Below are 24,271 nucleotides of genomic sequence, written 5' to 3' on the forward strand. Positions count from 1 at the left end.
CTGTGGACACAGGCCGTCTGACTGAGCTCTCAGGCCCGACCGGCCGGCTCCAGCGACCCGGCCTCCTCTCTCCAAAGCAGGTCGCAGAGGTGGAGCCGGCGGGGCGGCTGGACGCCGGCAGCCAGGACAGGCTCGCGGCGCTGGAAGCGGTAGCCAGCTTTGGCGCTCCGGCTGAAGTTTTTGACTCTGAAGGTGAGTGTCTCTGGAGGGCTTGGGAGGGGTTCCACCTGACATGGTAGTCGGGGCCTGCTGTCCCCGCCGGACAGACTCACGGGGCTGGCGACCCCTGGCCAGGCTGCAGGGACAGCAGGCATGTCTGCGGTGGCGGTCTCAGCGGGGCGGGGCGGGGCGACTGGTGCGTCCTGAAGCCCACAGGCCTGGGCCGCTGCGGACGGAGCGGCAGGTGTGCGAGCTTCCTTGCGCCCTTGTGCCCCCCAGAAGCCGAGGTGTTCCAGAGGAAGCTGGACGAGACCACCAGGCTGCTCCGGGAGCTCCAGGAAGCCCAGAACGAGCGCCTGAGCACCAGGCCGCCCCCCAACACCATCTGCCTCCTGGGCCCCTCCTACAGGGAGCTGCATCTCGGTAGGCGGCCCCTCCGATGGAGGGGCACCAAGTGGGGAGAGGGGGTGCTGGAGCCGTGGTATCTGCACCCTTGGTCCCTGAAGAAGCTGCATTCATTTTCATCTGCTTCCTTTCAGCTGAGCAGGTGACCAACAACCTTAAAGAGCTCGCACAGCAAGTGACGCCAGGCGACGTCGTCAGCACGTACGGGGTTCGGAAGGCCATGGGCATCTCTGTCCCCTGCCCCGTCGCGGGGGGCAGCCTGGTGGACCTGACGGAAGGTGCGTGCCCGGCCGTGTCGGGGGCGGTGGTCGGGCGTGGACGGCTCTCGGCCCCCGTCCGGTGTGTCCACAGAGCTGAAGGTCTCCCGCCGCTGCAGAAAGGGCCCAGCGAGCCTCTGAGGATGCACACCGTCCTCACCGGCCCCGGTGAGGGGGGCCATCAGCGCTGCCCCCCTTCATGGCCCTTTGGTCTCCTGGGGGACAAGGCGCTGAAGGGAGTATCTCTGTTTCAGATCTCGAAGGAGCGAAAAAGCCTGCTGTTGCTGAGGGTGGACCCGAGTGGAGTGGAAGCTAACTGGTATTTGATTATATATTATGTACATATTTTTTCATCCTTACCTTGGAAGTGCTTTTCACAAGATACTGAATATTTGTAAATTGTGTTTTTAATTAAACTTTGGAACAATTAACTGGAACATTCCAGAGACTGGACTTCTGTGGGGTGACCAGGCTAAACCTGGGACTGTAAGCTGGACGGTGCGTAGCAGCTCAGATCCCCTTTGACCTTTCCTGAACGCGGGAGAGCAGCTCGGTTTCCCGCATCCGCTGCAGTCCCTGTGAGAGAGGCCAGGTCACTCCCGACGCCCCAGACCGTCTGGCGAGCTGCTCGGACAGTGGCCCCTGTGAGGAGGGCTGCGGCTTTGCCCGTGGCCGCCCGCAGCGCCCCCACCCCCCCGCCCCGAGATGACAGGGCAGTGTCGGCCCTTGAACTTCAGGTCTGCTTTCACTGGGCTAAGGTCCCGAAGGCCAGGAGAGTGTTTCAAGTCCAGACACCCAGTGTTTCCATGCTGGCGATTTAATACGTGAAAAGCTAAACCAAGTAGGAACACCGGTGCTTTATAAAAATGAAAGTCTTTTGAAACGAAGGCTACAGATCTGTAAGTACTCAGTGCACAGCACCCCCCCTGGCCTGCATGCCCTTCCCCACGCGGGCCTCTGCGGTCGTCACCGTTGCACGCGCGCGTCGGCGGCCCCTTTCCCCGTCAGGAAGTTCTCAAAGAAACCCGGCAGCTGCCGGGGACTTTCCACTCGAGTACCTGTGTCGAAACCGTTAAGCCAGTCCTCAGCCCGTGGGAAGGCCGGTGGTAGGGAAAGGTGCTTGTCCTGTCGTGCACAGAACACAACGGCACGTGGAGAGAGGAGTCGGTGCTTGGAAAACGTTCACGGTCAGTTATGGACTTCGATCTGAACATCGAACACTTAAAATCTTACTTGAGCACAGTGCTTTAATTTAACTGGGGATAAAGAAAGATACATAATGGCAACCAGTTGTTTTTTAAACTCCGGGTTGGGAGGTCGGGATTTCGGCTGCTGGAAAAAAGTAACAGACACGCATACTGCGAGAGGAGCAGCAGGCCGGCACCCCGGGGCGCGTCTGAGCCCTGCTGGTGGGGGGCCTTCCCGGAGCGCCGGCTTTCCGGGGCCCAGACGTGCCCTCTCAGTGCCACCACCAGCCCGCCCGCCCGCAGCTCAGGACGAGCCCCAGGCGGCCCTCGACGCCGAGCCGCCCCACCTGCGACCCTGTGTCACCTGAAGCCGCCTGCCCTTGTGCACGGCTGTAACTCCGGGGGTGCCGCACGGGGACAGTCACCTGTGTGAGGCGGGCTGGCTGGTTCTCACCTCAGAACCTAACCTGACTTCTCTGGAGTGAGAGTTGAAGCTCACAGACCTGGCTTCTTGCAGCTGCCTCAATTCCTTCAGTCAGAGCGAGGAGGTCTCGGCATCCGAGAGGGGGCCGGCCAGCCGCCCGGGCGGGGGCCTCCTGCGTGCCCTCACTGAGCACGACCGCCCGGCCCGGAGGCCAGGAGGGCGTCCCAGCGTGGAGGTGGGGCGCGGGGAGCCTGCAGGCAGAGCTTGGACGTGCATGGGTGGCGAGAGGAGGGCCGAGAGGCTGCTCCCTAGACCAGACCTCGGACTGCCAGACTCCGAGTGGTCTGGTCCGGCGTGAGGGCCACGCCACATCCCACAGAGCTGGGGTGGCGGCCTGCTTCCTGCCGGCGACCGGAAGGGCAGGTGACACGCTGCAGGGGAGGCGACTGACTGGCCTCCCAGAGGCCGTGGAAAGGGTGAGGCCCCGGTTAAGGCTGCATCCGTCTAAGACGGGCACGGACGGCAGGCAGCACGGTGTGCGCTGGGCTACTCTCCTCCGGGAGCCCCTCACAGGGCTGCAGCCCCCTCGCCAGCCCACACCCCTGTTCCTGGTCCTCCTGCCCCTGGAAAAGGGGACGCTCCTGCAGCTCCCCGGCCACAAGGGTGTGTGCGCGGGCAGGGTCTGGAGGACGTGGAACTCTCGAGGGAGCCTCGTCCCGCCATCCGGAGGTCGCGTTCCCGACAGCAGCAGCTCCGAGGGTCCGCCCGGCTGTGCATCAGGAGGCTCCGTGGTCCCCCCAAGCTGGGGCCCCGGCACACGTGTCTGAGAAGTCCTCTCGTGCAAGGGCAGGGAGCCGCACACGGCCGTCTGTCAGGAGGTAGTGGTGGCCAAGGCCGTGGAAGGCCGTGACCGGCGTGGGGCCGAGTCCCCCATCCGCTGGCTTTCAGGAAGGACATCGGCCTCGATCGTGCCTGGCCCCCCGGGCCCTCAGTTCAGGCCGGGCCCCTGGAACTTGGCGGTGTCCGTGCAGACGAAGTACGTCCTCAGCTCCCCTTTGCCTTTGACGTTGATCAGTCCTCGGCATTCGCAGGAGTAGCCGAGCCCCTGGAGAATGGTGCACGTCTCCTCCGTCACCTGGAAGGAAACTGAAGCCTCCATAAGCTGGCAGAACGCCCGCGGCGGGGGCGGGGGGGCGTGCATCCGGGTTCCCTCAGGACCCGCCGGCCGGGCTCCCGGTAGCCCAAGGCCCAGGTGCCATCCCCCCCGAGAAGCCCCGTCCTCCGCAGCCGCGCGTCCCCGGCCGGGGGCTCACCTGGATCTTCCCGAGCTCGCCGGTGCTCTCCATCCTGCTGGCCACGTTGACCGTGTTGCCCCAGATGTCGTACTGGGGCTTCCGCGCCCCGATCACGCCGGCGATCACAGGCCCGTGGTTGATGCCTAGAGGGGCGTTCCCAGCCGTCAGGTCTCGGGGACCGCACCTCAGGCTTCCCAGGGGGGGGCGGCACAGACTCCGCCGCCCACCCCAGAAAGCACCCACAGAGCAGCTAGAGGAAGGCGGGGGCGGGCTCCCCAAGCCCGGCGCAGCGCCTGCTTCGCAGACCTGGCGGCACACGGCCCGAGCCCGGGCCGCGTCCACCACTCCGGCGTCTGCTCATCTAACAAAGCACATGGGCTCTGAGCAGGGCCCGTCAGCCCACGCTGGGGGCTGCCCACTTTCTGCGGGAATGGGTCACGACTGAACCGAGGCGGGGGGGCTGCAGAGCCTGTCGGGGGCCTCACCGACGCGCAGGCGGAAGGAGTTGAAGGAGTGCCGGTTGATGCCGTCCAGCTTGCTCATCAGGGCGATGCTGAACTCCACCATGATGCCGATGTGGGCGCGCTGCCGCTCCAGGTCCTGCGGGACAGAGCGCTGTCCCCGGGGCCGCGGCAGGCCACCCCCGTCCTCCTGCCTCGACCGGGCCCGGTGGACGCTCGGGGAGCCCCGACCCGCCGCGCCCCGTGGGCACGAGGCCCGCAGGAGATGCTGCGCCCGCAGAGACGTGCCAGAGGCTCTTGCGGGGGGCCCGGGACCTGCCCCCTCACTGCTGATGGCCCCCCCACACACAGGTCAGGGCCTGGGAGGGACCCTCGCTGAGACGACAGGTCTGAGGGCTGGGACTCCAGGCCCCCAGATCGAGTACCTGGTTCTCCTGCCCGGAGGGCCCGCTGAGCCCGGCAGCCGCCATGTAGGTGCTGCCGATGGTCTTGATCTTCTCCACGCTGCTGAACTTGGGCTTCAGCAGCAGCTGCGGGACAGAGGGGGCAGGGCCGTGACAGCCGCAGCAGGCAGGCCTGCCCCAGGTTCTTGCGGGGGCTGGAGCCCTCCCTGCGCCTCCCGTCCACCCCCCGTCCCTGGCTGGCTGGCTGGCCGTCCCTTCCGCTCTCCATGGCTCTTGCTCCGCAGCCACCTGCTCAGGGCCGTCGGCCGCGCAGGCTGGGTTGTAAGCCACTGCTCCACAAGGACCCCCGGCAACCCTCAGGCAGCCTCCTGTCCCAGAGGGACTGACCGCTCACCCAGAACAACCAAAAAGCCACCGGGGGCAGCAGGCATTTGCCCACTGGGGCGCAGGACACCCTGCCTGCCCACCCGCCCACCCGCGGGGGCCGCACCTCGTCGAAGTCGGCGATGATCTCGTTGAGCAGGCGCAGGCACTCCAGCCCCTCCTTGTTGACGTCGCACTCTGTGTAGAACACCTTGAACTCCGGCACGGAGGCGAACATGACGCAGACGCAGTCATAGGACTGATGGTACCAGTCCTGGGGGCGGGGGGGACAGGCCTCAGGGCGCCCACCCGGACTCGCCCAGGGGGCTCCTGGGGAGGCCCGGGGCGGTCCTCAGCCTGGCGGCCCGGAAGGGATCCCTCTGTGGGGTGGGGCCTTCAGAGAGGCTCTCGGAGTCGGTGGGGGGCATGGGGGGCAGGCTCGGGCTGGCCTTTTGCTCTAAAGCACCCTGAGTCTGCGGCGCGGGGCTGGGAACCCCCGGGGGGAAGGCAGCGGTCAGGAGGCGGGTCCTCCGTGACACGGCTGCTGGGGACTGGCGGCGACACACGCCTTCGTCACTCGTGGCCCAGATCACGGGCGCCAGCCACACCGGAGCCCTGCGCCGTCCCGCCCAGCGACTGCCTGGGTCGTGGTTTCCAGGCGCAGAACCTGAGGCCCGGTGGGGGGGGGTGTCCCACCCACCCAGGCCCACGGGGAGGTCTGAGTCCTGTGGCTGTGACCCCCCCCCTCCACCCCCCCGCGGCCCAGCCCCCCACCCCACCTCGTCCAGCTTGTCTCCCACGAAGTGGGCCGCCACGTGGGCCGGCAGCACGTTCTCCAGGAGGAGGCGGTTCACACTCTCCATGGTCTCGAACTCCTCGCGCTCCTTCTTGAACTTCTTCTTCCACAGGCAGTCCAGGCGGCAGTAGTAGTCGATCTGCGGCGGCGGCGGCGGCCCAGCCCCCCGTGAGCACGCGGTGTGGGCCGGGGGCAGGGCTTCCCCGCAGGGCTGTGCTCCGGGGGGGGGGCAGCCCAACCCCCCCACACACACACACACACACACACACACACGGAGGACGGGTGAGCTCAGCAGAGCGAGGGACGCGGCGGGCGCCCTGCGGGCTCACCTGTCTGGAGAGCATGATGAGGGTGGCGTAGAAGAGAACCAGGTAGAAGCTGATCATGGTCTTCAGGTCCCTGCACGCACAGGCCGGGGGGCTACTGGGTGGGAAGGGGAGGGCAGGGTCATTGCCCAGCCCCACATGCGGGGTAGGGGGACCGCCTGCACCCAGGGGAGAGCCACAGAGACAGGCCCTCAGCGCTCGTGGTGCAGACGGTAAACAAGACGCAAGAGAACTTAACGGGCTGGGGGCAGGGTAGTGGTGGGGAGGACTCCCCCAGGTGACAGCTGAGCTCACACCTGCGTGGCGAGGACCAGCCCCTCCGAAGAGAAAGCCCCCCAGGCAGCGACAGCAGCAGGAGTTGGCGGGTGCCAGCCAGACCCCCACGGGCAGGTTCTGTGCTGGGCTCCCGCGCCAGCCTTCTATTCGGGCCGGGCCCGGCCCTCCTCTCCCGCCGGGAGGGGCCCAGACTCCCCAGCACGGGGCGCGCGCCAGCCCTTCCTGGGGGACCGGTGCTACCGTAGGCCCCCGCGGCGAGCGACTCGGGCCCCACCTGAGGGTGGTGTTGGTCTCGCCGAGGGCGCCCAGGCCGAGGCCGCAGCAGCCGCGCTGGGCGCACTGGGTGACGTGGAAGAGCACCAGGTAGGCCACCAAGGCCACCGTCAGCAGCAGCACCTTCAGCTCCAGGCTCATGCGCAGGAAGACGGAGCAGGCGACGAAGGCCAGGACACAGCTGCAGGTGTAATACTGGGGAGACGGGGCAGGGTCACCCCCCGCCTCCCTCCTCCAGGAGGGAGACGCCTCTGGGGCCGGCCTGCGCGGCTCGGGGACACGGAAGAGCCCGCGTGTCCCCCACCTGCCACCCCAACTTCCCGCCACCGAGTCGTTCGCACCGCGATTTCACTTTCCCTTCGGGCAAGCGGGCTTGTTTAAAGGAAACCGGTGCAATAAAACGCCCGGGTGTGAGACGTGACAAAGGGCAGGGAGGGCCGGGCACACGCCTTGGCCTTGACAGCCTCCCGGCCACGAGTCCAGCCACGAGCACGCCCTTCCGGGACGCACCCCTGCCCGCACTGCTCTGGGCTCCGGGTCACGTGTGGGGCCCCGCTGCCCCCAGCACCCAGACCCAGCCCTGCGCCCAACCGCTGAAACCCGCTCCCACCACACCCCTCGCTTCTCCTCACTGCCCTGCCCGCCCCCTGTCCCCTTCCGGCCCTTCAGGGAGCGGCTCAGGGTTTGCCGCCGTCCCCCCCAGAGTCCCACGGCCTTCACCCTGCTGGGGGGCCCGGTCCGGTGACCGATGGCAACCTTCCCAAGCCGCTTCCTGGTCATTGAAATGGAAGCCCTAGCGGCCACCCAGAGCCTGGGGATCAGGACACTCACACCAGCGTGGGGGGGGACTTCCACTCACACGCCCTGGACCGGTGTGCCCGTGCCCAGACCCCCGTGGTCCCCAGCGCAGCCTGGGCACCCAGGGTGGGCACACTCACCGGGAGCAGCTCGCACGGGGTCCCGTCCCCGCTGCCCAGGGCCCTCGTCTGGTTCACCACCGGCAGCCCCGGGGCCGGGGGAGGCAGCAATGGCTGCGGAGACAGGCCCGGAACGGGCGGTCAGGACCTGCCGGGCCGCCCAGGGCCAAGCCCACGGGCCCTGGGAGCGGCACAGGCGTGTCCGCCAGTGCCGGCCCAGAGCTGCTGGGCCCCCAGTTCCCCACGGCAGCCGTCTGCTCCATGGCGGGGAGGGCTGGGGAGAGAAGGGTGTCAGGGACAGACACTCGGGCACCACCCTGAGCTTGAGGCCGGCAGGGGCCCCTGAGCGAGGTGGTCCGAGTCCCGTGTGGGGACAGACCCTGGCTGTCCCTACATGTGGGGCGGGGGGCCGGCGGGAGCAGCCCGTGGCCCAGAGCACGTGATCTCGGCCGAGGCAGGGGCCCTGTGCCCCCCCCAAGCTTGTGCCTCGGGGGGCCGGGAAGGAAGGGTGGGGTGCCGAGGGCACGCGCTTCGGGGCCTCAGTGGGGCCCCAGGCTCTCCCCGGCCACTGAACCTCCCCAGCCCGGCTGAGGGGCGCTGGAGGGGGACGCCCCACCTGTGGCTTTTAGCCAGCAAGACTCTGGGGGTCTGGGATCTAGGGGCCCCAGGGCCAGGGCCGGCTCGCCCCCCGCCCCCCCAGGAGGCGGGCACGGGGTCCTCCGCCCGCCCAGGACGCACCAGGGTGACGACGGCCACGGCGAGCAGGCTGCCGATGGTCAGGACGGCCAGGGGCACGCGCAGCAGCGGGTGGGTCTCCACCTTCTCGGAGACGGCCCGGAGCACCCCCCAGGCGGGGCAGCACCTCTGTGGGACCACGGGGGCCCTGTCAGCCGGCTCCGGCCCAGGACGGGGGGGCGGGGTGCAGACGGGAGGGGCGGCCCGCCCTGGGGGCCGCTGGCGGAACTCTCAGGAGAAGCGTCAGGAGGAAGGCTCAGCGACTGCCCTTGAGACCAGGGGCTCAGGGGGGCTCAGGGGGCTCAGCTCACCAGGGAGGGCCCAGGAGGCAGCGGCTCGCCCCTCCACAGCCCGCCCACCACCCGTGGGGCCCAAGCAGGCGCCCCGCCCGGGGCCTCCCACTCACCAAGAACTGGTCGGCGAAGCACAGGCCCAGCACCAGCCCCAGCACGCAGGCCACCAGCCCAAAGGACACCCCCAGGGCCGCCGTCCTGGAGAGGAGAGGGCGGCCTGAGCTCCGGGGACCGCCCACGGGGCCGAGCCTCCCGGAACCCCAGGTCCCGGGGCACGGGCACCTCCCGCCCCCCCCCCAACCCGCTGCCCGTCCCCAGCCAAGGGGCCCTTCGCACCCCGGCCCGACTGCCCCGCGAACAGCACACGGGCCCAGCCGAAACACGGCCAGCAGCCTCCCGCCCCCCTTCCTGAGTCACGCGTGTGAGAGACGAGACCCGGGTGTGGTGCCGTGGAAACGTGAGCGCCGTTTCGTCTAGGCGACCCACCCTAAACAAACCACGGTGGTCGTGGGCCCGGGCCTCCCTCCCCGTCCTCCTGGAGCCCAGCGGCTGACCTCCCCCCGCCCCCCGACCCGTGAGCACACCCCGAGGGCCCTGGGTGCAGAAGCAGGCTTCCCAGTGGGGTGCACCCCCCGGTGAGCCTCAGTTTCCCCCGGCTAAGAGGGTGAGGAGGGCAGGGCAGGTGGCCGGGGCAGGGGTCACACACGCCTGCAGGCCGTGCAGGCAGCAGTGGGGGGCCTGCGGCTCCGGGGCGAACACATTCCACTAAAGCAAAACCTGGGTGCTGGTGCCCGCAGGCGAGGGGGCGCCACACTGGTCCTGTCCTGGGACGGAGGCGGCCGGGCGAGTCACAGCGGCCCCCCCCAACAAACCCACCTGGGCATCAGCAGGACGTGCACCAGCAGGATGCAGAGGAAGATGAGGCTGGCGCAGGCGAAGTAGTGGCGGACCCGGGGGATGGGCGCCAGGCGGTACTGGGGGCGAGAGACCATGAGTGGTGCCTAGGCCCCCAAAGGCCCTCCCTGCAGGGCCACTGTCCCCCCCCTTCTCTGTAGGCAGGGCGGCTCAAGTAAACCTTAAAGAACCCTCACAGGTTCCCTGCACCGCAAGTGACACCGTCCCATCACCACCAACGGACAAGTTGCTCCTGTTGTGTCTTTAGCGGCCACACCTCCCCTCCCGCACACACACCCTGCCCGGGTCTCCCTCTTGATTCCTGAGGCCCCGGAGAGCCCAGGGCCCAAGTCTGTAGCCGGGAACCAAAGCTGGGCTCCAGGGCTGCTGCGACTTGGGGCGGGTGTGGGGTCTCGTCCTCACCCCAGACCGAGGAGTAAGGCTGGGACCCCCTGCTGCCTGCACCCCCCCTCCCCCACGCTCCCAGCATGCGGCCCCATCACACGGCCTTGGACCACAGGGTGCCCAGGTGCAAAGGAGCAAACCCAGCCCTGAGAGCCTGCCGCCCACCCGGGCCCCACAGCCCCCACCACCTGCCCGAACAGATCTGGGGGTGCAGCTGCCCATGGCCTGCACCCTGTGCCACCCCCAGGCCTTAGAGCCCCCCTCCCTGGGACCACCCAGGGCCCTCACCTCTCGCTCGAAGCCCTTCTCCAGGAAGATGGACCCAAAGGTGTGGAAGTCATCGGACTTCGAGCAGCAGGGCCTGCAGGGTGGCAGGTGTGGGGGCAGGGGAGGGAGAGGGGGCAGGGGAGGGACACCACCCTCAGGAGGCAGCACCAGGGAGGGAAAGGGAGGGAAAATAGTGCCCACGGAGGGGACTAAAGCAGGGTCACTGGGGGCCTGGCCACACGGGGAGCCCCCACTTGCGGGGACTGGGCAAGCAGAGGTCTAGGCCCCTCACCGCGTGGAGCTGAGCCCCTCGATGGCTGACAGCATCTCGTCATCATCCGAGTCGTCCTCCGACCGCCCCTTGGGGGACGCACCTCTGCAACCAGACACCCACAGGCGTCAGCCCAGGGCCCTGAGCCCACCTGCGCAGAGGTGGCCGCGTGGAGCCCCGTGCAGGACGGCCAAGGGCTGGCAGGAAACCGGGAGCAGAGCCGCCCGCCTCCCGGGCCTCCGGCACACCAACCCCTCCGACAGATGCGGCCGCTGGGCGGGCACGCTGCAGGCGCCCAAACACCATGCGGTTCTTTTTCTAGAACACTCTGACCCGGGCCACGGCAAACTCCGTGGTCAGGGCCAGGCCTCCCAGAGCTGCCCTTGTCGCCAGAAGCTGGTCAGAGCAGCCAGCCTGGAGGAGGTGGCCGGGACAGGACTTGGCCAGAAAGGCAGGTCACGGACTGATGGGGGAGGGGCCCGCACACCTACCTGTCGGGGGCCCGGTGGCGCCGCAGGGGCATGGCCTGGAGGGAGGAGAAGAGACCGTCACTCTCCGGGCTCAGGGCCAGGAGTCCGTCTCAGGTCCGGGTCTGCTACCTCGGACACACGGGCAGGGCGGCCTGAACCAAAGCTGAGCTCCTCTGGGGACTGGGGGGAATGGAGATGCCCCAGCCACCCTGGGCACTGCCCACGTGCCTTCATGCCCCCAGGATGGGGGGCAGAGACCCGGCCTATCACACAGGTGGGGACAGCGAGGCCAGCCGGGAGGACCCTGCGCACCCCCGGCTCTGCCGCCCCTCTGAAGGGCATCCGGCACCCAGCTCCCTGAAGGACGGGCCCTACCTTGAGCCTCCGGCTGTTGGGGACGGGGGTCTCGCCGCTGCTGACGCTCTCACGGTGGTTGAGGTGGGCGAAGGGCCGCGCGGCCCCCCAGGACTCGAGGTAGCGGGTCATGCGCAGCGACGCCCGCATCTTCAGGGCGGCGTCCCCCTTGGGTTTGGGGAGGTGCTGGCTGGGTGCGGGCGGCTGCTGGCTCTGCGGCACAGAACAGAGGCAGAGTCTGACACAGGCTCCGACAGACAAAGTCTGTCTCCCACCTCGCCTCCCACCCCCGACACCCAACACGGCCCGGAGCGCGAGGCCCACCGGCTGCCCCACCTGCGTCTGCCGTCGCGGGGGCCTGGCTGAAGCCCAGCGCACGCCTTGGCTAGGCTGGAGGGGTGTGCCCAGTGTGGGGTCCCGCCCTCCGCACTCCGTAAGTAGGCGGGTCACACACCTGTACAGCCCTCACACCTGTGCCTCCGCCTCCCCGAGGACAGACAGACGTAGGAGCAGGTCCTAAGCCCTAAGGCCCCATTTGCCCTCCTGGGAACCAGGCCCTGTCCTTGGGACCCCTGCCCGTGAAGGCGCCCCCAGGGAGATGGGCCCCAGGAAGCAACAGGCATCTGGCCCCGCCCTCCCGCATGTGGCCGGCGCATGTCCTGTGGGGACCAGCTGGGGGGGCACAGGGTGCTGGCTGAAACCCGGAGAGACAGCAAGACGCCCCACCAAGGGGCCGCCCCTCACCCTCTGGGGCACCATTTTAGCCATTCCCACCTGTGCGGCGCCCCCAACCACAGCACAGGTCCATCACCTGCCACGTATCCGCCATGGCCACTGCCACGGGTGCGGTGGCTTAGCCAGGCCCGGCCCTGCCTCCTCCCCCGGGGCCCCAGCCCCGAAGGGCACCATACCTCGGACCTTCCCCGGCTGGGGGGCCGGGCAAGGCTGAAAAAGGGGGCGATGAGAAAGACCCCGAGGCCACCAGGAACAAGCTTGGGCCCTCTGGCGTCCCCCTAGCCCCTGACACTACTGCACCCCGGGAGCCCCCCGCCTCCTCGGGTCCCCACCAACACCCACACCCACAAACTCGTGCAGCCACAGCACAACTTCTCTGGAAACTTCCGGCCTCCCTTGGGGATAGAAGCACTGCTAGACCCCGAGAGGGTCCCGTCTGCCCGGCCCGGGGGAAGGGCGTGGGAGCCGGCCACTGTGGGCGCCCTGCAGTGGGCACCTGCCCTGGCGTGGGGGCAGGCCACCGGTCCGTGTCCCCCTCTCGTCAGACATCCCTGGGGTGGGGACTCAAGAAACCACAGACCCCATCACCGAGGGGGACGTGCCGGCCGTGGACAAGGCCCACGGAAAAATCTCCACCACACGCTCTCTGGGCTTTTTGCGTTTTAACGACGAGAATGAAGAAGGTTCCACGAGGTGGGGTGGGAGGCCGGGCGCCGGAAGCAGTATCGGCACCCAGTTACACGCCAAAGGAGACGCTGTCACTGAGCACGTGGTGCTCGGGGCTGGGGCTGGGGCTGGGGGTGGGGGTGGGGGGTGGGGGGTGGGGGTGGGGGTGGGGCAGGCGGGCCAGCCCTGAGGACGGCCAAGGCCGAGGCCGGGTGCGCGGGAGCCCAGAGAGCCTGCGTGGCCAGCATTCTTGAGCGAGCCCCAAGGATGATTCACCGGCGGCTCCAGGACGCGCTGGCCTCCCCGGGTGGACACGGGGCGGGCTGGGAGCAGCCCGGGGCCTCCGCCACCGCAGGGTCGTGATGAAAGCGGGGGCGCTGGCCGGGCAGGCCCACGCCACAGGTCGGAGCCCAGGACGCAGGGAGGACCGGCCCGCGGCCCCGTGGCCCCACGGCCACCCCTGCTGTCCTGAGTCGGACTCAGGGTGTTTTTAAAACGGGTCTCTGGGACACTGGGAGATGAGTGACAACCGCATGGAAAGTGACCTCATAGGGACTTCTTCCCCAGCTGTTTAGGACGCGCCCCCGGGGCGGCGGTGAGGGCTTCGCTCGGACCAGCGGTCTCCCCTTGAGGGGGCACTGCTATCACGCCCATTTCTCAGGGGATGAACACCGAGGCCCTGGGGACGCTGGCGCCATAGCCGGTGACGGGGAGCTCACTCCCACCCTGGGCAGGCCTCTGCCCCACTCTCCCCGCCCCGGGGCCCGCCCCCAGGTGTGGGCGCCGCCGCCACCCGCTGCGTCCGCGCCCCCGTACCCGGGGATCGATGACCAGGTAGGTGCGGATGTTCATCTCCTTCAGGTAGGGGTCCCGCTGCTGTCCGTGGCCGTCCTCCACCTCGTACGCCTTGTCCAGGTGGCTCAGCGTCGCCTCCGTGATGTGCACCCGGCTGGGGAGGCGCGGGTCAGCCCGGGCCCAGCAGACGGGGGCCCTGGCCGGCTCCCCACGCCTCCAGGTCACTGCCTCCGCCTCCGACCCCACCGTGACCCCCCCAGCCCAGAGGGGTCGGCCAGCCTCACCCCGGGACTCCGGCCGCCTCCATCCTGTTGGCGAGGGACACGTCGTGGGACCACACGTCATACTGCCACTTGCGCAGCCCGATGACGCCACACAGCACGTTCCCCGAGTGGATGCCCACGCGCATGCTGATGTCCACGCCCGTGGCCTCCCGCACCTGCCTGAGGGGGAGGTGGGGTCACCTCGGCCCAGCCGGGGCTGCTCGTGGGGCCCTGTGAACCCCACCCAGGGCGGGCCGAGGTCCCAGCGTGGGGCGGGGCAGAGCGGGGTGGTGGGGGAGGGTGTAGGGACGCCCTCGGCCCCGGGGGGGGGGGGGGGGCTGCCTCCTGGAAGGGACTCAGCGCCCCGTCTCCGGGAGTGCGCAAAGGGCTGTGGCCACCCCAGGGTCGGAGGCTGGAGGAGGAGTCAATTCCAAGTGTCGCCAATCTCTGTGGCTCACGCACCGAAGACCCTGAAGTGCCACCTCTGGGTGTTCCCCACCTGGAGGCCCTGACTAGGTTCGGGAAGGTCGCTGGGGCCCCAGGGGCCCCTCCGAACCCCCAGACACCAAGGACGCAGGGGCCAGCCTTTGGGGGCCTTCTCCAGGCACAGGGGGGTCTGGGGGTGAGGCGCTGGCGGCACCACTCAGGGCAAAGAGCCCAAGTGAGGTCTTTCCCCAGGGCATGGGGCGCCCCCAGCAGGAGCAGCCCCCGGGGTCCCTCCGAGAAGAGAATGACGATCGGGGCGCAGCCAGGGCCGCGTGTCCATCGACAAGGCTGGGGACAGACACGCCTGCCAGGGCCAAAGGCAGAAGGAGCAGGGGGGGGACCCTTGCAACCGCCACATGTCCTGGGGGCGGGGCTGCCTGAGGTCAGGGGGGCGGGGCTGCGGGGACCCCAGAGGCCCTCCAGGGGTGTGGAGGCCGGAGGGAGGGAGGCCTCCGTGGCAGGGACACGCCCGCGGCACCTACTTGATGGCCTCACACATGTCCAGCCCCATCTTCACGCAGTTGCGGGCGTGCGTGGGCAGCGACACGGGCAGGCCCGACACGCAGTAGTAGCAGTCGCCCAGGATCTTGATGCGCATGCACTCGTTGGCCTGCGGGGCGAGGTCAGCGGGGGTCAGGGGTCACACAGGCAGCCACCCCGCTTCCCAGCCAGGGGCTCCCTCCTGGGGTGCCAGCCACCAGGAGCCGCTCCTGGGCCTGCCGAAAGGATGGGGGACCCGGGGGGCCCTCCAGGGGGGATGCCAAGCACCAGGCACCCGAACACCCCTGGAGGCGGCGCTCCCTGTGTTTCCCTCATTCCTGCAATGTTTGAGCACCTACTGAGTGCCCAGCCCAGGCACGGGGGTGCAGCAGTGAACAGAGACAAGACTCCCTGCAGCTGTGGGGTTCACACACTGGTGGGCAGGACCGGACCCTACGCCGGACGAAATCTTAGACACCCAATGGTGACAAGGGCTGAGGGGGCAGATCAGGCCGGGGAGGGGAGTGGGAGTTCCCAGGAGGCCAGGGAATGCCTCGCGGAGAAGGGGACGTCGAAGCGAAGACCTAGGAAACCGAGGGGCGAGCCACAGCAGTGTCCGGAGGAAGGGGGCTCCAGGGGAAGGAGGGAGCGGCATTGGCAAAGGCCCTGGGGCCAGAGAGCCAGGCCGCACGGGAGTCAGTGCAGCTAACGTGGGTCGTGGATCGAGTGGGTGGGGAAGACACAGGTGGCTGTGCTGCTCGGGCGGCAGGGTGTGGGGTGTGGGGTGTGGGGTGTGGGCTGAGGGCAGAGCAGAAATGGGGGGGCGAGAGAGGCTGAGTCACGTAGGAAAATGCCCACAGAGGGAGGCAAGGGGGCGGGGAGGCCCAGACCAGCTGTCTCATCGTCCCATCTGAGGTGCTTCTGTGGTCAATAGACTCTCTGCAAGCCCTCAGCAAAGGTGGCCACACGCACCAAGACCCCGGGCGTGGAGCTCTCGGGGACACAAACAGGGAGCCCCGTGCTGCACGCTCTGCCCACCGTAAGCCCCCACGGGGGCCTCCGCAAGCAGCTTCGCCCCTGGTGCTGGCGGGGAAGGAGGTGGGGGCTGGGGCACTGCTGCCTCCGCTCTCCTGCGGGACCCCCAGGGCCGGCTGCCCTCCTGCAGCCGAGGTCTCCTCTGTCTCCGGGTCGAGTGCCCGCTCCCTCCCACACCGGGTGGTGACGGCCCTGCGTCCATGACTGGGGGGGACACCATCCCTCCATCCAGGTCCCTGTACCTGTCACACCTTTCTGAGCGGTCCCCTTTCTACACCCCCCTCCAGCAACCCCACCTGAGTCCGGGCCCGCTGCACCCTGCAAAGCCCCATCTGGCCCACGCTAACCTCTAGGCCGTCTGGCCAGCGGACCGAGGAGGAACGCGGCTTTCCTAGACAGCAGCAGGAAGTCAGGGGAGGGCCCGACGCCCAGACACAGGTCAGGGTACCTGCTGTTCCAGAGGGCCGGGCACAGGCCCACTGCCCTCTGCCTGCAGAGGGGAGGGGAGCGGCACGGCCGGCAGGCTCACCTTGGCGATCTGGTCAAACTTGCCGAAGAGTTCGTTCAGCATTACCACCAGCTCTTTGGGGGAGCAGTCGCTGGCCAACCGCGTGAAGCCCACGATGTCGGCGTAGAGAATGCTGGGGGGGGGCGGTGCAGCGGGAGGGTCAGCGCCGGCCCCCATGGGACACGGGGGCCGGGTGGAGCCCCAGTCACCCCCACTACTCCTCCGCAGCCTCCCGGGGACAGGAGGGGTGCTCCGGCCGCGCAGAGTTCCGGAGGGTTCCGGTGGAGGCAAACCCCGCCGCAGGTGCTGGACGGCGCTCTCGCGGGCGAGCGTGCTGGCACCCGGCAACCGCCCTCTCCTCCCCCGGGTGGGCGTTCGCCCTCGCTCCGACTTCCGGGCTGAGCTGCCTCGTGCTTCGCGGCCCCCACTCCCCCGGCAGGGTTCCCACTCTACAGATGAGCACACTGAGGCTCAGGGAGGTGAAGGCTGCCTGGGACTGGGATGCACCCTCCACCCCAGAACTCCCAGCCCCAAAGCCTGAGCTCGGGGCCCGCACAGCCCAGAGGGGCGGGAGGGAGGCCTTCCCGGGAGATGCCGGGAGACGCCAGGAGCCCTCCCCACCCACCTGACGTTCTGGTGCCGCTTGACGTAGAGGCTGTGGAAGTTGTTGTCGGGCATGTGGTGGCGGTCCCCGCACTCCTTGAGCCGCTCGATGATGGTCAGCTTCATGCCCATGGAGATGTGGGCGGGGAGCACAGACAGCAGCAGGTTCTCCTGGGCACGGGGGGGCAGGGGCGGGCGGGGGGGCAGGTGGGGGGGGCAGGCCGGGGAATGTCAAGGCCCAGGCTTGGCCCGCACGCCCTTCCTTCCGGCTCTGCCCCCTGCCCCTTCCACCTCTGCTGGCCTCGGTCCCCCACCCCACCCCACCCCACCCGTCCCCAGCGGCGCCCTGGGGTGAGGCCTGCATTCACATCTCGCCAGGCGCCCCCTGCACACGCTGCCCGATGTTCACAGAGAAAAGGCGTGGGGCGGGGGGCGTGGCCCCCACCTGCTGGCGCTTCTCGATGCGCAGCTTCCGCCGGATCTGGATGCACTTGGCCGTGTAGGTGAAGAGGTCGCGGGCGGCGTCCTGCATCTGGTGCTTGTGGAAGGCGCCCGAGAGGTTCCCGCACAGGAAGACGATGGCGGTGGCCAGCAGCTGCGGGCGGGCGGGCGGGCAGAGGCAGCTCAGGTTGGGCCCGGTCCCTGCCCCCGGGGCACCGTCCCCTTGGGGAGCCGGGGATGGCACGCCTGCCCGTGCCTTGACCCCCAGCCCACTGAGGGGCACCCGTCCCCGGGCAGGCAGGGAAACTGAGGCCCAGGCAGGGAGTCGCTGGGACGGCAGGACCAGGGCACAGGCCCGACACGGCGTCCACCGTGCACTCGCTGGTCCGGAGGGCTGGGCCCCCGAGACCAGGGGGGGCCAGTCGCTGCTGGGGAGGCAGCGGCACGGCGCTTCACAGAGCGCCAGGGAGCGCCATGGGCTGCCGTGGGGGGTGCAGCGTCCCCCGGCTGCCTGGCCTCCACCCCCCGGAGCAGACACCGGGCCCAGTCAGGAGGGAAGCCCGTGTCAGTCACCGCTAAGGGTGTGCAAATTTCACTCACTAAACTCAAAGACACAAGCAGAATGTCCAGGGACGTCCCCAGCCCTGTCAGGCCAGGGCCCTGAGAGTGAGACCCCAGGGACAGGGCCCTGCACCCGGGAATGGGGGAGGGGCCGAGCCTCCCAGGCACCGGCAAAGACCACAGGCCAGGCGCCTTCTGGGGGCAGTGAGGGGGGGCCTCCCGAGGAAGCCTGCCCCGGGGGCTGTCGGCCTGCACACTCCACCCCCAGGCTTTAGGGGCCCGCTCACCCCTGTCCCCCCCACCCAGGCCACCTGGAGCCCCTCACCTGCAGCCCCACCCCGACGCTGGGGGATGAGAAGGCTCCCGTCAGAACGCCCAGCACCAGGAGGTGGGAGACGCTGGACACCACCCCCACGGCCACGGCCCCCTGCATGCTGAAGGGCAGCAGCGTGTACGCCACGAAGATCACGAACAGGAAGAAGGGCACCTGGGGCAGAGCGTCCGGACGTGAGGCGCGGGGTCCGGCCTCACCGCCCCCAGCCGAGGACCCGGCCCCGGACGGAGCCCCACCAGGGCGGCCAGCCCAGGCCCGGGTGCCCTCTGCCCTCAGGAAGGCCCCGCCCTCCCCTGCAGAGGAGACTCGGTGACAGATGCCCAGAGGAGACAGGAAAGGTCGCAGCCTTCCTCTGGGCCAGACCGGCCAACTCGACCCTTGATTTCCTACGAGCTGATTTACGGTCTGGGCCGAGACCGAGCCTCCCTGGGCCCCCCTCGGGCGTGACCGGGGAGCCCCGCCTGCCGCCCTCTGTCTGCGGCCCTCCCTCCGCACTGGGGGGGGTGACGACCAGGGGGCTGGGCAGGGTCAGCTCGCCCGCCCCGTCTGCCCGCCGCCGCCCCCCCTGCCCGGCACCCGGCCCCCCGGGGCACGTGCCCCCAGCCCCGCTGTCACCTGCTCCCAGGCGCAGGCCGCCTTCCTGCACGAGTCGAACACCAGCACGTAGCCCAGCGCCACGAGGCAGGCCCAGGTGAGCAGTGCCGAGGCCCAGAGCCCCCGCCGGCCGAGGCACTCGGTGTACACCAGCACGTAGAGCGCGACGAACACGGCCAGCGTCAGGAACGCCGTCCCCAGGACGGCCGGCTGCTGGGAGGGCTCCTGGGCAGGGAAAACGGGCGTGGGAATGCCACCTCCTCCAGAGAGCCCGCCAGGGTGGCCTCTCCAGCCTGCCCTGAGCTCCCAGCCCCCTGGGGCTCCCTCCACGTGGGCAGTGGCTGCGTTCCCACCAAACAGCAGGGCCCTTCTCGCCTGTAGGCTTGGTCCGTGCTGTTGCCTCTGCCAGGGCTGCCTGCGCCGGCACCTGCCCCGGCCCCCTCCCCCCCACGCAGCCCCGGGCAGCCCACACAGCCTGGCCCTGCCTCGCTCACTCCCCACCCACTCCACCATCGGGCCTCCCTGGGCCCCCGGGCGCTCTGAGCGCACCCGCGGGGGCAGGCCCCTGCTCCTGAAAGAACCAGCAGGGGGTAATGAGGAGAGGGCGGGCACAGACGCCCCACACGGGAAGAACTGGAGCGAAGGCACAGACTAGGACACCTGGGGTGGAGGGGGGCTGCAGGAAAGACAGGTCTCAGCGGGGACAGCAGCTGGTATCCCCCGTGGCCCTCGGCTCCATGCACACAGAGGCTGAGTGGGGCACCCACACACAGTAGGTACTCAAGCACTGTTTGCTGAATGCTGGAATGTCCCATGGTTTATGGAGCACCTACTGAGTGCCGGGCATACCCTCCACCTTAGCAGCACCCTCGTGCTTCTGTCTCAGATGCTACTGTTCATCCAGCAGCCACTAGCCTCCTGTGGCCACTGAAAGTCAAGTGTCCACGACGCCAGGTCAGTTAGAAATCAGCGCCGCAGCCACAGCAGCCACAGGTCAAGTGCCCTGCGGCTGCCTGTAGGCAGCGGCCAGGGCGGGGCAGGGCCAGAGACGGGATCAGTGGTGGCAGCTGGGCAGCTGAGTCCCCCACGGACTCCGGGACCGCAGCCGGGCTCCGTGAGGAGGTGCTGGCACGGAATCCCGATGTCTGCCAAGGGACCAGACGGGGCGGCAGTGACCCACGGGCCACCCCTGACCACACTCTTTAAGAGAATCCAAGTTCACAGTGGAGAAAAGTGAGGGCAGCCCATTTGGCCAAATGCATGTCCTGTCTAAAACCACCCCAGGTTAGCCCTGGCTGGCGTAGCTCAGTAGATTGAGCCCAGGCTGCGAACCAAAGTGTCGCAGGTTCGATTCCCAGTCAGGGCATATGCCTGGGTTGCAGGCCACGGCCCCCAGCAACCACACGTTGATGTCTCTCTCTTTTTCTCCCTCCCTTCCCTCTCTAAAAATAAATAAATAAAATCTTTTAAAAAATAAATAAAACCACCACAGGTTTCAAAATGTTAAAGCCCTGCCTGCCACCGGCAGGGCACGCCACAGAGGTAGAAACGCGGAGACCCGCCCGAGGCCTCCCCGAGAAGCCCCCGCTGCCCGGGGGGCCGCGCCCACTCACCCCGATGCTGAAGGCGATGACGATGAGGGCGACGCAGGCCACCACGGCCACCAGGAGCAGCGTGAGCAGCAGCGGGCCGTGCTGGCTGGTGAGGCGGTACTTCTCGTACAGGGCGTCGCGGCCCAGGCCCTCCTCGCCCTCGTTGAGGAAGTAGCGCCCCTTGGCCGGCATGCTCCCGCCCCGGCGCCCCCGGCCGGCCGTCCGCTCGGGAGACCGCCCGTCCCGGGGGGCATCTGCGGGCCTAGGCCCCTGGCCTCTCGAGGCCTGGCAGACGAGGCTGGGGAAAGGCCCCCGCGGCCTGCAGCTCCATGGGCCCCGCAGGGTCTGCCTGCTCCACTGCCGGGCAGCGGTCACTGCGCTCCGGTCAACTCCCCTTGCAGCCGGGCCAGGCTGGCCAGACACTCGGGCTCCTCAGCTCTGCGGACACACAAGGCGACCCGGATTGGACCTGGGCAGGCCGGGGCAGGGAAGGGCATCAGGGGACAGCGGGGCAGGGCAGGAAGGGGCCTCACAGTCCCGGGTCTGAGCTATCAGCCTGAACCTGAACCTGAACCTGAACCTGGCTCCGAGTCCTGTTCAAAGCTCCACACCCCCCGTGCTCACAAAGCTCGCCCCGAGTTTCCTGGGACTGCTCTAGGGGGCGCTGTCGTCACCAGCCCCACGTGGCCCTTTACAGTGAAGGTCGATTCAGACGAGATGAACTTGGCCCCTCCGTCACACCCGTCACGCAGCGACCACACACCACACACACCACCAGTGGCTGTTATACTGGACGCCCGGAAATGTCCACCGGACAGGGCTGCCCAAGCGCTCTGTGCCTGTGTCACCGTCACTGTCACTGCTACCGGGTCCGGCTCGCACTCCGGTGTGAGGCAGGGGTCCAGCCTCCTCTCCTTCCCCAAGGGCCTCGCTGACCACCCCGGCAGCGGCCACCGAAGCCGCCTTGTCCCTTCCTAGAGCATGTCCGAGGGGCCACCCGTGTGCTCCGTGGGCGAGCGTGCCCGTGGACGGGTCTGCAGGCCCTCCTCTGCCCCCACGGCCCTGGTGTGAGGACCCCGCTTCTTAGGGAGCCCCGAGTCCCAGGCCCCCGCCCGCTTCAGCCAGAGGACCCCCCCTCCTTGTATCTGTGTCACGTTACCTTTGCACGCACGGCCACACTCTTTACCAAGGCCCACCGACAGGAAGTGGAGGAGTGTGCAAGCCCCACCTCACAGAAAAGGAACTGCACCCCGGAGACGGAACCCGGCGGACCCCTCGTCACAGAGTGGGGAGCAGACCCCAGGCCTGCGGTGCTCGGCCCAGGCAGGCCCCACTTCACCATCCCCCCCAAACTCCACACAGACCCGGCCCCCGGCACTGCCTGCGCGCCAGGCTGCCTCTCTGTGCCCGGGGCTCCCAGTCTGCAGACACAGGGTCTGGAGCTGGGGCCTGGGGTCGAGGGAACAGGCCTGGGCCGGATGTCCAGCTCCTGACACACGCCCCCCCCTGCCACTGAGGCCCACGAACCCCAGGAACAAAATGGGAAAACCACATGAATGGGGGGTGCGGGGAGTGGGGTGGGGTGGGCTGGGGCCCTGGCTCCCTCCAGGCCCAGGCAGGTCCACGAGCCTCGGCACCCGTTTCCCCCGGGCGCCCGGCCGAGGGCGGCCCAGCGGCCGGGGCGCTCAGCCCAGCTCCAACTGCGGCTGTCCACGGGACGCAGCTTGTCAACGTGGACTTGGACATCAGAGCGGCGCGGTCCGCCGGGGGACGACCTGCCTCTCGCTCCACACCGGCCGGTCTGCACCCCACGGGCGGCGTCCTCCCGGTGCCCACCACCGCGCCAGCCCTGCGCTGCGGGGTCTGCCGGGCAGGACGAGGCCCCCGCCCTGAGACGCCCCCAGGCCGGGGCACCCCCAGAACCGCCACGCCGTCCCCGCTGCCCCCTTCCTAACCCGCTAAGGCCACAGTGTGACGGCCATGCCACAGACATGTATCTGAGCCCAGCGGGGCCGAGGGGCTGGTCCCAGGTCATGCAGCCAGAGCTGCACCCGGAGTTCCACCCCAGGTCTGCCAGCTCCCGCCCTGGTGCCCCCAGGGGGGCCCGGGCCGGCCCCGCTGCCACAGTGAGCCGAGTGGTTTCCCCACGGGGCTCCTCCCGGCGGCGGCAGCGGCAGCAGCTCCGGACTGGGCACTGCTCCTGCCCCAGGCCTGGCGCCAAAGCTGGTGCGTCCAGGCGGCCAGGCTGAGAAACCCCAAACACCAGGGCGGGGGCTGGGCACCTGCCGCAGCTGCTCTCCCGGGAAAACCACACACGCAGACACACAGACACCCAGACACACACGGCCCGCACCGCCCTTCAGCCCCCGAGGCCGGCCTGCCCCTCCAGGCGGAGCCGGGCGTGCAGAGAGGACAGGCCTGGTCAACGCCGCCCTCCGGGTCTAATTGGGCCGCTTCCTGGGCAACGGCAGGAGGGGCAGGAGGTGGACAATGACAGCACTGGGCACGGTCCCTGGGCCTCCCAGGGGACCTTGTCCCGCTCCTCAGCAGGGGAGGGCTGGGGTGGGGGGGGAGCCTGCATTGGTCACTCCTCGAGAGACGGCTCCTCCCGGGGAGCCGACCCCCAAAACTCAGCCCAGAGGCCCCCTCCGCTAGGGAAGGTCTCCAGGCCCTTCTGTCCTGACAGCCAGCTCTCCTGCTGCTGCCAACTCAGCAGCAGCTAGAGGGCCCCTCAGAGAGCCTGGCTGGACAGAGGGTCCCCTCTGCCATGTCTCCCAGCAACACCAACTCTGCAGCCTCAGCCTGCACCGCCCAGCACTGGGGAGCCCAGCGCCTCTCTGCCAAGGGGCGGCCAGGCTGGCAGTTCCCCCTCAGGCCCCGCCTCCCCGTCCTCCCTCCCCCCACCCCGCTCAGACACCCGCACCTGGGAGAGCCGAGGCCCCTCTGCCTGGAGGGGTGGTGGTCTCAGGTCCCTCAGGTGTGTCGTACCTCACGGTAACTCGGGTGGGGGCATAGCCCCATTTTGTAGAAGGGGGGCCCCCGGGGGTCGAGGGTCTCTCCTACTTCTGGTAGGCACTGTCACCCCCCCCAGTCTCGGTCCCCTGGCTCAGGGGCCGCGTGTCCTGAGACCAGGTCCCTCCTGGTCTGGCTCATCCGCAGCCCCCCCCCCGAGCCCCAGGGACTGGTGTGAGGAAGGGCGTGTGCCCAGCATCACCTCTCTGAGACTCCTCTGCGGGTCAGCAGCGGCTGACCCACGGGAAAGGGGCGCCCTCTATGCTCCCGGCAGACACCTGAACGCCCACGAGGAGGGACACGGCCCACCCGAGGATGGAGCCCACGCAGAGAGCGGGTGCGAGACCCCCAGGCCCGGCTCTGCCCGAAGCTCAGCGGCCCCCGCCGTCTGAGTCCCCCGGGACAAGCGGTGCCGCTGGCAGCCGAGGCCAGTTTTCAGTTCCTACCACTCGCAGGCTCGACCGCCGAGGTCTGTGTTGGGCCCCTGCCCCCTCTGCTGTGTCTGGGATGCCCTCGCGGCCCATTGATGGCTCCAGAGCTGGGGGTGAGGGGCCCCACTTAAGTGGGGGGTGAGCGTGCGCCCCTGCAGACACGGGCAGGCGAGACCTTCCTCTGGGAGGGGCCGGGCCGGGCAGGGGACCCCCTGGCCCTCACACCGCTGCCACTGTGTCCCTGTCGACCCGGCCAGCCCAGGGCTGCAGGCAGGGGCTCCCCGCGTCCTCTGTAGTGGCCTCCCAGGGAGGACTCGGGGGGCACGGGCACACTGAGGCAGGAGCGGAAACCAGGAGCAGGAACCTCTTCCCCCGGAGCCCTGCCGGGGGGCTCTGAGCTCCCTGCAGCCCCCGGGCCTGAGACAGAGCGGGCAGAGATGCACGCACGCACGCACACACACACACACAGGAGTGTGTGTGCCCGGCACCGTGGCTCCCCAAAC

General features: G+C 69.1%; 2 protein-coding genes across 12 annotated transcripts in view; one reads left to right on the plus strand and one right to left on the minus strand.

Annotated features, from left to right (window-relative positions):
- BRD7 (bromodomain containing 7) overlaps nucleotides 1-1,258 on the plus strand; it is a 35,932-nt gene extending 34,674 nt beyond the window's left edge. The window contains exons 14-17 of one of the 3 annotated variants that reach the window (XM_045818373.1): nucleotides 54-192; nucleotides 439-582; nucleotides 699-842; nucleotides 1,076-1,258. In XM_045818373.1, the coding sequence (XP_045674329.1) occupies nucleotides 54-192; nucleotides 439-582; nucleotides 699-842; nucleotides 1,076-1,137 (489 nt within the window). In that variant the 3' untranslated portion in view covers nucleotides 1,138-1,258. The remainder of the gene's footprint in view (nucleotides 1-53; nucleotides 193-438; nucleotides 583-698; nucleotides 843-1,075) is intronic. The other 2 variants (XM_045818374.1, XM_045818375.1) reach the window with 2 other exon arrangements.
- Nucleotides 1,259-2,050: 792 nt separating this feature from the next.
- Nucleotides 2,051-24,271, minus strand: part of ADCY7 (adenylate cyclase 7) — a 46,005-nt gene continuing 23,784 nt past the window's right edge. For 7 of the 9 annotated variants that reach the window (XM_045818365.1, XM_045818369.1, XM_045818367.1 and 4 more), the window contains 25 exons: nucleotides 20,347-20,763; nucleotides 18,755-18,958; nucleotides 18,131-18,292; nucleotides 17,249-17,398; nucleotides 16,826-16,974; nucleotides 16,222-16,333; nucleotides 14,660-14,787; nucleotides 13,713-13,871; nucleotides 13,450-13,582; nucleotides 11,254-11,445; nucleotides 10,900-10,934; nucleotides 10,430-10,513; nucleotides 10,159-10,231; nucleotides 9,448-9,545; nucleotides 8,685-8,769; nucleotides 8,282-8,407; nucleotides 7,565-7,657; nucleotides 6,628-6,821; nucleotides 6,081-6,174; nucleotides 5,735-5,890; nucleotides 5,083-5,229; nucleotides 4,614-4,718; nucleotides 4,213-4,327; nucleotides 3,746-3,870; nucleotides 2,051-3,567 (listed from right to left, as the gene is read on the minus strand). In XM_045818365.1, coding sequence (XP_045674321.1) covers nucleotides 3,421-3,567; nucleotides 3,746-3,870; nucleotides 4,213-4,327; nucleotides 4,614-4,718; nucleotides 5,083-5,229; nucleotides 5,735-5,890; nucleotides 6,081-6,174; nucleotides 6,628-6,821; nucleotides 7,565-7,657; nucleotides 8,282-8,407; nucleotides 8,685-8,769; nucleotides 9,448-9,545; nucleotides 10,159-10,231; nucleotides 10,430-10,513; nucleotides 10,900-10,934; nucleotides 11,254-11,445; nucleotides 13,450-13,582; nucleotides 13,713-13,871; nucleotides 14,660-14,787; nucleotides 16,222-16,333; nucleotides 16,826-16,974; nucleotides 17,249-17,398; nucleotides 18,131-18,292; nucleotides 18,755-18,958; nucleotides 20,347-20,517 — 3,237 coding nt within the window. In that variant the 5' untranslated portion in view covers nucleotides 20,518-20,763 and the 3' untranslated portion in view covers nucleotides 2,051-3,420. Of the gene's footprint in view, nucleotides 3,579-3,745; nucleotides 3,871-4,212; nucleotides 4,328-4,613; nucleotides 4,719-5,082; nucleotides 5,230-5,734; nucleotides 5,891-6,080; nucleotides 6,175-6,627; nucleotides 6,822-7,564; nucleotides 7,658-8,281; nucleotides 8,408-8,684; nucleotides 8,770-9,447; nucleotides 9,546-10,158; nucleotides 10,232-10,429; nucleotides 10,514-10,899; nucleotides 10,935-11,253; nucleotides 11,446-13,449; nucleotides 13,583-13,712; nucleotides 13,872-14,659; nucleotides 14,788-16,221; nucleotides 16,334-16,825; nucleotides 16,975-17,248; nucleotides 17,399-18,130; nucleotides 18,293-18,754; nucleotides 18,959-20,346; nucleotides 20,764-24,271 lie in introns of all 9 variants that reach the window. The other 2 variants (XM_045818371.1, XM_045818372.1) reach the window with 2 other exon arrangements.

The sequence above is a fragment of the Phyllostomus hastatus genome, unplaced genomic scaffold (assembly GCF_019186645.2).
Source record: "Phyllostomus hastatus isolate PE091 unplaced genomic scaffold, TTU_PhHast_1.1 phas_scaffold_345, whole genome shotgun sequence".
Classification (NCBI taxonomy): Eukaryota; Metazoa; Chordata; class Mammalia; order Chiroptera; family Phyllostomidae; genus Phyllostomus; species Phyllostomus hastatus.